Source organism: Prunus avium, chromosome 1 (genome assembly GCF_965620075.1).
Source record: "Prunus avium chromosome 1, drPruAviu1.hap1.1, whole genome shotgun sequence".
In the NCBI taxonomy this organism is placed as follows: domain Eukaryota; kingdom Viridiplantae; phylum Streptophyta; class Magnoliopsida; order Rosales; family Rosaceae; genus Prunus; species Prunus avium.
In genome coordinates, this window is record NC_142284.1 from 17,543,124 (window position 1) to 17,555,249 (window position 12,126).

General features: G+C 35.5%; 1 protein-coding gene across 1 annotated transcript; it reads left to right on the plus strand.

The window, feature by feature from the left end:
- Positions 1-439: 439 nt before the first annotated feature.
- On the plus strand, positions 440-11,884 carry LOC110760716 (tRNA synthetase class I (I, L, M and V) family protein). Its single transcript, XM_021963026.2, has 27 exons — positions 440-1,099; positions 1,217-1,282; positions 1,546-1,689; positions 2,003-2,223; positions 2,353-2,518; positions 2,775-2,888; positions 3,288-3,385; positions 3,642-3,720; positions 4,028-4,186; positions 4,366-4,455; positions 4,542-4,675; positions 4,793-4,952; positions 5,089-5,172; positions 5,324-5,536; positions 6,159-6,284; positions 7,562-7,699; positions 7,935-8,038; positions 8,150-8,213; positions 9,200-9,288; positions 9,413-9,554; positions 9,972-10,035; positions 10,115-10,182; positions 10,293-10,415; positions 10,803-10,868; positions 11,162-11,273; positions 11,408-11,499; positions 11,611-11,884. Exons 1-27 carry the CDS (start codon positions 566-568, stop codon positions 11,707-11,709), a joined length of 3,549 nt encoding a protein of 1,182 aa, XP_021818718.2. The 5' UTR covers positions 440-565; the 3' UTR covers positions 11,710-11,884.
- Positions 11,885-12,126: the final 242 nt, after the last annotated feature.

Below are 12,126 nucleotides of genomic sequence, written 5' to 3' on the forward strand. Positions count from 1 at the left end.
CACTTTGACAGATAAATTGACAGAGTTGGACCGTAGGATCCAATTGGAACTATTTATCGAGTTAAAGGATGTAATTGGCACAAAAAAAGGTTTACGGATCCAATTGCAATTGGGGGCCAAGTTTAGGGACATGTACAGTACATAACCTAGATGGGAAAATTAATATCGTATTTGTAATTATATGTATAAATACAAAACGAATTCGTTAATAACGCAAACTTGAATGCAACGCAGCGGGGTTGAGTCTATTTTTTTCTGAAAGGCGTGGTGGGAAAAGGTTCAAATCCCATTCGTTGTAAATACATTTCTCTAATTTTTCCCATTTTAATGCATGTAAAAATACAAAAATACCCTTCTCTTAACGGTGATTCGCTCAAACCCTTTTCCATTAGAGGTTTTATGCTTAGTTGCCTGTTCTGCTCTACAAAAAGACAGTTAAAGAGAGTTTTGGGGATTCTGCGTGCATATATATATATATATATATAGATTCGTTGTCTGCGTATAGATATATAGGTTTCAGCTATTTTTATTCTCTCACCTCTGTAAAACCCTAACCCTTGCTTCAATGGAGGAAGTCTGCGAGGGCAAAGACTTCTCCTTCCCCAAGCAAGAGGACACCATTCTCAAGCTGTGGTCCGAAATCAAGGCGTTCGAAACTCAGTTGGCTCGCACTGAGGGCCTGCCTGAGTACGTCTTCTATGACGGTCCTCCATTCGCCACGGGCCTCCCACACTATGGCCACATATTGGCCGGCACCATCAAAGATATCATTACTCGATTTTTCTCGATGACCGGCCACCACGTCATCCGCCGCTTCGGCTGGGATTGCCATGGCCTGCCCGTCGAGAACGAGATTGATCGGATGCTCGGCATCAAGCGCCGAGACGATGTGCTGAAGATGGGGATTGATAAGTATAATGAGAAGTGTAGGGGCATTGTTACTAGGTACGTGGAGGAGTGGGAGAAGGTTATTACGCGAACTGGGCGCTGGATTGATTTCAAAAACGATTATAAGACCATGGACTTGAAGTTTATGGAGAGTGTTTGGTGGGTTTTTGCTCAGTTATTTCAAAAGGGTCTTGTTTATAAAGGCTTCAAGGTTGGTTGGTTGGTTGCATTGTGTTTTCTTTTGGTTGTCTTCAACTGGGTATTGAGAATTTCTGAATTAAACAGGTTTTGGTCTGGGAGATGACATAATTGTTTTTCTTTTATGTAGGTCATGCCATACAGTACTGGCTGCAAGACGCCGCTCTCCAATTTTGAGGCCGGTCAAGAATATAGGGTTTGTGATACTTCTGTTGATATTTTATACAAATTTTGCTGAATTAGTTCTATCTTTGTTTGTATTGCTGTGGTTGAATCTTGTTAATGTGATGAGATCGTGTATTTTTCGTTTCCATGGTTAAGTGGCTAGTCAAAGTTATTCCACTGGTGAAACTAGGAATTTGTCTGCGTTATTGCTCTACCATTAATTCAACCTTTTGTTTTCTTTCCTATTGTGTTTAAGAATCTCCTATCATATTTGACATCTATGGAGTAACACAGGATGTTCCTGATCCTGAAATTATGGTGGCTTTTCCAATTGTCGGAGATCTGCAAAAGGCTAATTTTGTGGCTTGGACAACTACTCCGTGGACCCTTCCTAGCAATTTAGCCCTATGTGTCAATTCAAATTTCACTTACGTGAAGGTCAGTTACTTTGTCACTTAATTTTGCTTCTGCTATAACAGTAGTTTTGATATCTATTTTCTATTTTGCTATTTTTAAAAGTGTATCCATTTATTTATTTGTTTCAATGTCACTTTGACCATATCATGCAAATTTAAACCCCATATTGGCGCTTAAACTGTTTTTCTTTTAATTTTTGTCATAATACGATATCCTGGCCATCTAGTGGTTATCATACTATTTTGTGATGTCATTAATTTTTTGTTCAACTTTATTCATGTATTTTTTTATGCTATATCACTTGAGAATCTAATTTGAGGTGGGAAAAAATTAGGTTCGCAACAAGTACTCCGGAAAAGTATATGTTGTTGCTGAATCTCGGTTGTCAGCTCTTCCGAGTGATAAACCAAAAGAAATTGTTGCAAGTGGATCTGTTGATGATTCAAAAAAGCTCAATTCCAAGACCAAGGGATCCTCAGGTGGGAAAAAAGAAACTGTTGATACTTCATATGAAGTATTGGAGAAAGTCTCTGGGGCTTCATTAGTGGGAAAGAAGTGAGTACTTCTGTCCCTTATTTTTTCAAATTATTGTCAGATTGGAGTTTAGTCTGTGGTTTCTTTTGTTTACTTAGTTCATGTAGTTATTTATGCGTATCACAATTATAAAGAGACTGTGAACTGCAGGTATGAACCACTGTTTGACTACTTTAAGGAGTTCTCTGATGTGGCATTCAGAGTTGTTGCCGACAACTACGTAACTGATGACAGTGGTACTGGTGTTGTTCATTGTGCTCCTGCATTTGGTGAAGATGATTATCGTGTTTGCCTGGAAAATAAAGTAATCAATAAGGTATGCACCCGGTTGCATGTAAATGTTATAATATCAAGGGTTGAAATTTTCGCCATCTTTAAGTTCTCTTTGATTTTCAACACTCTGTGGAACTTCCCTTTACTGCTTTAATGGTGTTGAAAGTCCCGAAGAAATTTTCCTCTTAAGTGGCCTATTAAATTAAATATTTTCCCGAGAAATTTAAACATCTCAATTTTTTGCAGTTTACTTTCAGGCCCATGTTTTTTATGTTTGCCTTTGTTTTTTTTGCATGTAGGGAGAGAACTTGATCGTAGCAGTTGATGATGATGGATGCTTCACGGAAAGAATTACCGACTTCAGTGGGCGCTATGTCAAGGATGCAGATAAAGCCATTATTGAAGCAGTGAAGGTACTAGACAGTTTACACACGCATATAAGTAGGGTGGTTTACTTACCCAACCTGTACTCAACAAGAAGAAAAGATATAGCTATGCCATTCAACTTTGAGAAGAAATAGACTTTTACAGAAATGTTCAGTTTTATCTTCATCATTTAAAGATGTTTTGACATCAAATAATGTCTAGGTTCATGTGTTCTGATGCTAGTCATTATTATTGTTCTTCTTGTTGTCATCATCATTAGTTGAAGGATCATAGTAAAAAAAGTGAAAAAAAGTAGAAATCAGAATCCTCTTCAGTGTGTGGATGTTCTATTCTCATGGCGATTTATTTGCCAAGAGATGATTTTGTACTTTTTGTAAGTATTGCTTTTCTCCTCTGTTCTGATGTAATTCTCCGTATTTGCTCAGGCAAACGGAAGGCTAGTGAAGTCCGGAACCTTTACTCACTCTTATCCTTTTTGCTGGAGATCTAAAACTCCACTCATTTACAGAGCTGTTCCAAGCTGGTAACTGCTTTTTTAACTAGCTAATCTCGCACTTCAGTTTTATACTCTGTTAATTTTTTATATATTAAAAGCTCAGTTTTCATTGGTCAATTGTTTTTTTGGTAGATTCTGTTCGAACAGATTCTTCCATGCATGCTAAATTTATTGCAAGTTCTTATAGTAGGACTCTACGACTTGTGTCAGTTTCAACCATTTTTATTTCGTCTCCTGCCAATGTGTAGTCTCATCCTAAATGAGTTTTGCCATTTGATTACAGGTTTATCCGAGTGGAGCAGTTGAAAGAAAAATTGTTAGAAAACAACACGCAGACTTACTGGGTTCCTGATTTTGTGAAGGTTAAATTTTTTTCTGAACATGGGCAAGTGCGGCTGTACTATCATCTAATCCTATGCTTAAACTGTTGAAAATAAAAAGCTAAAAAAAGATTTTTTTGGTGCTGCTAAATTTTCATTTCTTGAACATTGTGATTTGATTTTTTTTTTTTTTTGTGTGGATGCAAATGGCTAGTGAGAATGCTATTTTAAAATTTATTTTCGTGTTTCGTGTTATGTTATGAAAAATACGCAGTATGTCCTCAGATGGGAGATACTTATGGAATTTTGAACTGTGGTGACAACAACTCCCTGGTTTCTATTATTTCAGGAAAAACGCTTCCACAATTGGTTGGAAAATGCAAGAGATTGGGCAGTTAGTCGAAGTAGATTTTGGGGCACTCCACTTCCTGTGTGGATCAGTGAGGATGGTGAGGAAATAGTTGTCATGGATTCTATTGAGAAGCTTGAAAAGCTTTCTGGTGCTAAGGTTTGATTCCTCTCTGTGTCTGCATGTCTGCAATTACTTATGAATGCTGATCCTTAGATTTTCAAGGATAATGTTTTTTTATATTTTTTGTTTCATGCATGAATTAATCTCATTTCATTTTTATTCTCTTAATGAATTAGAAAATCTAAACTAATATTTTCTTATGCTGATTTTAATAGGTTTTCGATCTGCACCGCCACAACATTGATAATATCACTATTCCTTCTAGCCGTGGTCCTGAATATGGCTTTCTTCGACGTATAGATGATGTAAGTACATTCAAGCTACTCTATTATGGTAGTAGCCGGTATTTTCTTCTTTACCTTGATGTTGATGTGTTGGTTTTTCTCTTCAGGTGTTTGATTGTTGGTTTGAGAGTGGGTCCATGCCTTATGCTTATATCCACTATCCATTCGAAAATGTAGAACTTTTTGAGAAAAATTTTCCTGGGCATTTTGTGGCTGAAGGGCTAGATCAGACTCGTGGATGGTAAGTTTGTTTGTTTTCTTTTCCAGATTTGAGTGTCTTCCCCTAGAAAGAAAATATGTGACATGATATCTAACCCATATGTTCTGAATTTTTGTTGGTTTCCTTCTCGCTCTGCAGGTTCTACACTCTTATGGTGTTATCTACTGCATTATTTGGAAAACCTGCTTTTAGGAACCTCATTTGCAATGGACTTGTCCTTGCCGAGGATGGAAAAAAAATGAGTAAAAGTTTGAAAAACTATCCTTCACCAATGGAAGTCATCGATGACTACGGGGCTGTAAGTTTATTGTAGTATCTTCAAGTTTTCATTTTACATACAAAATTTTTGTCTGGGTTTCTTTGTTTGATATGAAAGCCTTTCTAGATGTTGAATCTTACCAATGTTTGGTCTGTTTTCTATTTCTGTTGTGCAGGATGCACTACGGTTATACCTCATCAACTCTCCTGTTGTGCGTGCTGAGCCGTTACGTTTCAAAAAAGAAGGTGTTTTTGGTGTTGTAAGTACTATTATATCTACTGTTCTTTTTATTATTGCATTGGAGTTCTGTGTGGTTGTGTAGTTATTTTCAATTATATGGTCTTAAATATGTTTATTAGTTTTGGTTCCCTTCAATTAATTTAGAAGTACGTTTTATTTATTCTTTTCAGGTCAAGGATGTATTTCTTCCTTGGTACAACGCATATAGGTTCCTTGTTCAGAACGCTAAGAGACTTGAAGTTGAGGGCTTTGCCCCTTTCCGCCCTATAAATCGTGCCACTGTAGAAAAGTCATCAAATGTCCTTGACCAGTGGATCAACTCAGCCACACAGAGTCTTGTATATTTTGTCCAGCAAGAGATGAATGGTTATCGACTTTACACGGTTAGCTATATATCAACCATTATTTTCAAAGTAACTTTTATTTCCCGTAAAGTTTAGGTGGATTTGTGCTTTTTGGTTTTATGCAGATTAGATAATTAGAATGCAAGATCAGAATATAATCTAAATTGTAACAGTTAATTAGTACTTTTTTGACGTTGCAATAAAAGTATCCTGTCTTAGGTGTTCAAAATATACTTGAAGTGTCTGGTTTCAATAATATTCCATGTGTGGGACAGTACCTTTTCATGAATATACATGAAACTTGTATATCTCTGCTGAATTATGATTTATGAAAAATCCACTAATGAAAAAATGGATAAATCAGAATTTAATTTTGGGCTTGTTTACATAAATATCATTGTCATCTTTGCTCATGTATGCATGCTTCATTGTTATTATCTCTTTGGATTTGCTATGTTTTGGATCTAATAGTTATAATGATTTTTCCCCCTAGAGGTCATTAATTATTTTCATGGTTCCCACATAGTTACTGTTTTTTTGGGATAAAATGTTTCTTTTTTGCATTTTCGCATAAAGAAATGTGTTCATTCTAGAAATCATTCTATGCCTTTAATTATGTATTTAATACATACTAACAAATGACCTGTAAACAATTTTATAGGTGGTTCCATATCTTTTGAAGTTTCTTGACAACTTGACAAATATATACGTGCGTTTCAATCGCAAGAGGCTAAAGGGTCGTACTGGTGAAGAAGATTGTAGGATGGCACTCTCAACTCTCTTCAATGTATGGTGATGGTAACTTTCTTGTGTTATGATGGTTATTCTCTTTATGTTACTTTCCATTGTGTGACCAACAGCTGGGTCTTTCATGAATGATGGTGTGCATGGTTGGTTGAGTTTGCGATTCTTGGAATGTGATTTTGGTTTTTTTATTTATTATTATTTACTTGTTGATTTTTTTGTCTACATTTTGCAATGCCTTTGTATTTAAGGCTCATTTGCATATATAGTTTTATTTATTGCCATAGGCATTTTTATATTCAAGTCTTGTTAATAGAAGAAACGTACGCGTATATGGTTAAAAAAAGAAAAAAGAATCAACAGACTTTTTCTAAAACAATTTTAAATTACTATAATATTCATTTGGGAGTTGCTATGTTGATCCCCTCATCTTTACTATCTATCCCCCGCCTGTCACCCCTTATACCACTAAACCCCATCCCAACACCTTTCAATCCTAACGTTGTGTAAAAAGATTGCATGTGATACTAGATTGTCGTTTGGAGGTCCTCAAATACGCTGTGAGTGTCATTGTTGGGAGTTTAAAGTCTAACAATGTGTTTTCATGTTTCTTTGGATTTCAGAATCATGTTCTGTTTGGTACTATACTATAGTACCCAATGAAGGGGTGATGTACAGGCTATACTACTGATCAACTTTTTATTTTTTATGTTTTTTCCAATTGTGAAACCAAGATGTTCTATAATATTCTTTTGTTAACCAATAGAGGGTTCATTCTAGTTGGAGCCAAGTTGTAATTAACTCGAATGTACCTTTATAGACCTGTTTGTTTTTGGACTGTAAAAGTGTCAATGGCTCTATTAATATCTTCTTATGAAAAAAAGACTCCTAGTTTCTAATTACTCTTCACTAAGAATCAGAATGCTTCATCTGCAAGCATAGTGTTGACTTGTTAAATTCTTTTCGGTCATAGTATCCTCCGTAACTAATTTCTCTCTGGACTTACTCCTCCTGTGCTCTTGTTAAGTTATAAATTAGTATATGTAAGCTATCATCTATTTTTCGTATCACCGTGTTAAGTATCAGAAAATTTTCTACCTGGCATTCATTTTCTCATCTTTCTTTCTGCATACCATGGTTATAATTCTTATGAGCATCATTATCAATAATTATTCTCTACATATTGCCTTCAACTATGACTTAGTTTGTAACTATTCAGCTCTTGAGATATATGCACTTCAGATTCACCATTAACCTCAGTAGTTTGTAACTATTCAGTTCTTGAGATATGACTTAGTATCGTTTATTTTGTGTTTACAGGTCCTTTTAGTGTCATGTAAAGTGATGGCACCATTAACCCCATTCTTCACTGAGGTCCTTTATCAAAATATGCGGAAAGTTTTGGATGAGTCAGAGGAAAGCATTCATTTTTGCAGTTTTCCTCAAGCAGAAGGAAAGGTATTGGTGGTCATTTGTTTCTTTATGAAGATCTTATCAAACAAATATTTTTGAAACCTTTTGTAGTTATTTAAGCTATGAATTTGTCAAGTTAATATTTCTAATGTGGAACAATTAAATAATGCATTTTTAGCTCCTTCTTGTGTGGCCGACTGTAATTCAATGAACTTAATTTTGACATATTGATCTTCTAGATTAGTTGAGACATATTAACTAAATTTTACTTCCATTACAGAGAGATGAACGTATCGAGCAAAGTGTTACAAGAATGATGACAATAATTGATCTTGCCCGTAATATTCGTGAGCGTCACAACAAACCTCTCAAAACACCCCTCAGGTGTGCTCATACCTTCCCATTTGTTGCTTTGTTACTTTTGTTGTTAAACTATTCTGCCATTTGTCTCTTCATATTTATCTAACAAACAGTCTTCTTTTCTGAAAATTAAAGGGAGATGGTTATAGTTCATCCTGATGCAGACTTTCTTGATGATATTGCTGGAAAGCTAAGAGAGGTATATTGTGCTTATACGTTTTCATACATGTAGAAATGTCTGGTTATTGTGGTACCAATTAATGGTATTGTTTGTGAAAGTGCCTTTTTGCAATCTACATGGTAGCATAATAGCCTTTCAGTCGAAACCACCAATCTTTTACATCTAATTAACCTTTCAGCTTTGTGTTGCAAGTAATAGGTTCCTTTTTCTTTTTTCGTATTACATGTGTCTCTGAGTAAGTGATCTGAATCAATGGCCCTAGCTCTACCATATCTTCTTGTTCAATCACGAACATTCTTTTAATTATGGATTTTACTACCAGAAATGCTTTCCACAATCTTAGTATTTAATGTCTCTTCTTAAATCACCTCATTTTATTCAACCATTTTGTTTTACCAAGATGTAATTTGTAACAAGTAGTTGTTTCTCCGATATTATCTATTTTCTGATCATCTTCTCTATCTATCAGTATATAAACGTCTCTGCTAGGACCAATATATGATACTATGTTCTGATTTTCCTGAAACAATGTTTTGTTGGTTACTCCAGGTTCTCAGCTATTTTATTAAGTGCATCAAACTCCAAATTTCAATACAATATATTTGTAGTCTTAGCGTGTGTGTGTGTTCTCCTTGGTGTCCTTGACTGGTTTGGTTGTGTAAAACTTTCGGGAAATCAAAGAATGTGGCTACTTGATTAATTGGTTTTGCTCACTTTGGTTTCTCTTTGTTTTTTCTTGTGAATGCTAACTTTTGTTTGTGGCCAGGAAAGTCTTTTAAACCACTTACAATCAACCTTGAACTGGCGGTCATCTTTTTTGTTTTGTTTTTGGTTTTTGTTGAATAGTAAAACTACAGGGTTTTTTTTTAATGTCTGTGATCTATAACTGTGGTCAGTAGTAGTAGTGGCTCATTGCAGATCCCATGTAGATGAACTCATTTTTTCTTGGTCTTGGGCATCAGTCTTTCCCAACTAACATGTTAGCTGTTTTCCTTTTATCCCAGTATGTTTTGGAGGAACTTAATATACGGTCGCTTGTCCCATGTAATGATACACTGAAGTATGCTTCGTTACGTGCAGAGCCTGATTTTAGGTATGAAAACTGTATACATGAGGACTGTTTTGAAAGTTTTTTTTTATTTTTTGGGTGGGGTGGGGGTTGAAGAATGTGCCTTTGTATTTATGTTTAATGGCTTTGTTCGTTTGTTTTATTATAGCGTATTAGGTAAGCGGCTAGGAAAATCTATGGGAGTTGTTGCCAAAGAAGTCAAGGCTATGTCCCAGGAAAGCATTTTAGGATTCGAGAAAGCTGGAGAAGTTACTCTTTCTGGTCATTGTTTAAAACTGGCTGATATTAAGGTGCTCATCTTCCATTGCTAAGATAATATCCTTTATCTTCTGTTTCCGCTCAACTTCTTTGCCATGATATCTACCTCACTTCGTTTGACATTTCTTTTTTATTTTATTTACAATAAAATGTTTTGTCCCTTGCAATCTATTTACATCACAGCCATTTTATATTAGTAGTTAGATCAATATTCGAAAAGAAGAGCTTAGCTATATGGTATCAATGGTATTTGCATATTATATTTAGGTAGCCTTTTTGTATCAAAAGGATGACGGAAAAGATGAAAAAGATTTATCTTTTTTGAGGACAGCATTTTTGGCATGTGTGATCTTGCCTAAAATGCTGGCAAGAACTCCATCAATAGCATAACTCATTGAACTCCATTGATAGCATTAACTCATTTTTATTGTCATTCCTTTAATTTCCAGGTTGTTAGGGATTTCAAACGTCCTAATGGAACGACAGAAAAGGAGATTGATGCAACCGGAGATGGTGGGGATTTTGAGAGATCTTGTTATATATTATGTGACGTGTATCTGTATCTTGATTTTTTCTTTGTTCTACATTCCAGGTGATGTTTTGGTGATTTTGGATTTACGTCCAGATGAGTCGTTGTTTGAGGCCGGTATTGCTCGTGAGGTATTTATGCTACTTCTTGTTGGGTTATTGGGTAAACTCTTACTTCTAATTATGTAGAAGTATGTCTCTTTTTCGTGCAACATTGTCTCATTTTCCTCAATCCATATCAGATTGTTAACAGAATTCAGAAGTTACGGAAGAAAGCTGCCCTTGAACCTACTGACATGGTGGAAGCGTACTTTGATTCTTTGGATCAAGACAAATCTGTCTCACAACGGGTTTTGCACTCACAGGTACTCCTTTTCATCAGGCAGTGTGTTAGGCCCTTTGTTGGTGATAGATGTGCATGCGGGAATTAATTCTTTTTAGTATCAGTTAAAAGAAATTACTTACCATAAGAAATACAACATAATTCTGCAATTTGTCGGTATATTTACCTCTATGAATCATATGTTTCTTGATTTTAAGGGTGGTTTATTTATAGGGTTTAAAGTTTTCTATTTGCTGTCTTCCCCCATTTCCCTTTTGGTTTACTTACAATTCTTCCATTTGGAGTTCTCTTTCGTACTTTTCTCCAGAATAGCACACTCCCCAAGGAAATCAGTTTTTGATGCGTGTCTTGTCAAAGATCATTTCTGATGACATTCTATGTCAAGGGCTGATAAGTATTTTGTATGCAGGAACAATACATTAGGGATGCCATTGGTTTGCCACTGCTTCCTTCTAGTGTGATGCCATCAGATGCTGTAAGTTGCATTCACTGGATTCTGCTTTGTTTTGTTTTGTTTGTTTGTTTGTTTGTTTGTTTTTTGGTGTGGAAGTTAAATAGTCACTTGGAAGTTGACTAAAATATTATCTCCCTGATATTTCGAACATGTTCATGAGACTTCAGATATGCATGCTTTATTTTACCAGGAATATATTAACGAGTTCGTTTGCATTGCAGTAGTTTCTTTCATCTTCTCATGGTGACACATAGGGTAACCAATTAATTTCTTGTGTCTTGATATTTTTAATTTCAATGTTTTACACATTGCAGCTCATTGTTGCGGAGGAGAGTTTCCATGGGATTTCTGGCATGTCATTTGTTATCAGTTTGGCCCGACCTGCCCTAGTGTTCAACTCAGATGCAATTCTCCCTCTGTATTCGGGTTGCTACTCTTCCCCAGAACCTAAAAGAAAAGAACAATAACGAAATAGAATTGATTCTAGACATATTTAATATGGTTTGACGCTTGCACAACTGAAGTCTTATCTGCTTCTTCCTGTTCCTCAATGGTTGCAGGAAATGCTGAATCCGTACGGTGTCTGCAAACATACTTGTTATCAAGGGATCATGCAACTTTGAAGTCTGAGTTTCAGGCGGGAAATGGAAAGGTTTGTTTTACATTCTAATCCGTTAAGCTGTTCATATTGCAAAAGTAAAAAAAATAAAAAAGCATGTCATTACATGTGCTCATTCTGCTTATCTTACTTCTCTTTCTGCAGATAACCGTTGATTGCATTGAAAACATTCCTCCAGTGGATTTGGTGTTGGGGGAACATGTATTCTTGAGTGTTGGAGATTTCAGAACAAAATCTCAGTAGGTTTTCATTTTGGACAATATTTTTGTAGGTTGATTTTCTTTTCTTCAAGCTTTTCGTCCGGTGAAAAAAAATATATATACTAGAAAACAAATACGGGCCCATATCGCGGGCAGTTATAAATTACCATTCTGATTTGCTGTGCATATGTAACAGCTTGCCCAAATTTTTGTTTCAATTGCCTTGCTTTGCTGTAAAAGCAAATACGATATTTGTTTATTGATAAGATGGCTAAACGAAAAGGGGGAAACACTAAGTGAGCTTGAATATTCATTCAATCTGATTCAAATGTACAAGAAATAATAATAATAATAATAATTCATAAGGCCGATTGGACGAAAGTCTGAGGAAAGATAACAAACATTTGTACGTTAGATGAACATAAAAGAATGGAACTATTTCTCTATAATCAGATCAAAA

Excerpts from the sequence above, each read along its gene's own strand:
- LOC110760716 (XM_021963026.2), top strand. The coding sequence starts at position 566 with ATGGAGGAAGTCTGCGAGGGCAAAGACTTCTCCTTCCCCAAGCAAGAG. Across the intron at positions 2,889-3,287 it reads CCATTATTGAAGCAGTGAAG|GCAAACGGAAGGCTAGTGAA; the intron begins GTACTAGACAGT and ends GTATTTGCTCAG. Across the intron at positions 4,456-4,541 it reads TTCTTCGACGTATAGATGAT|GTGTTTGATTGTTGGTTTGA; the intron begins GTAAGTACATTC and ends TTTTCTCTTCAG.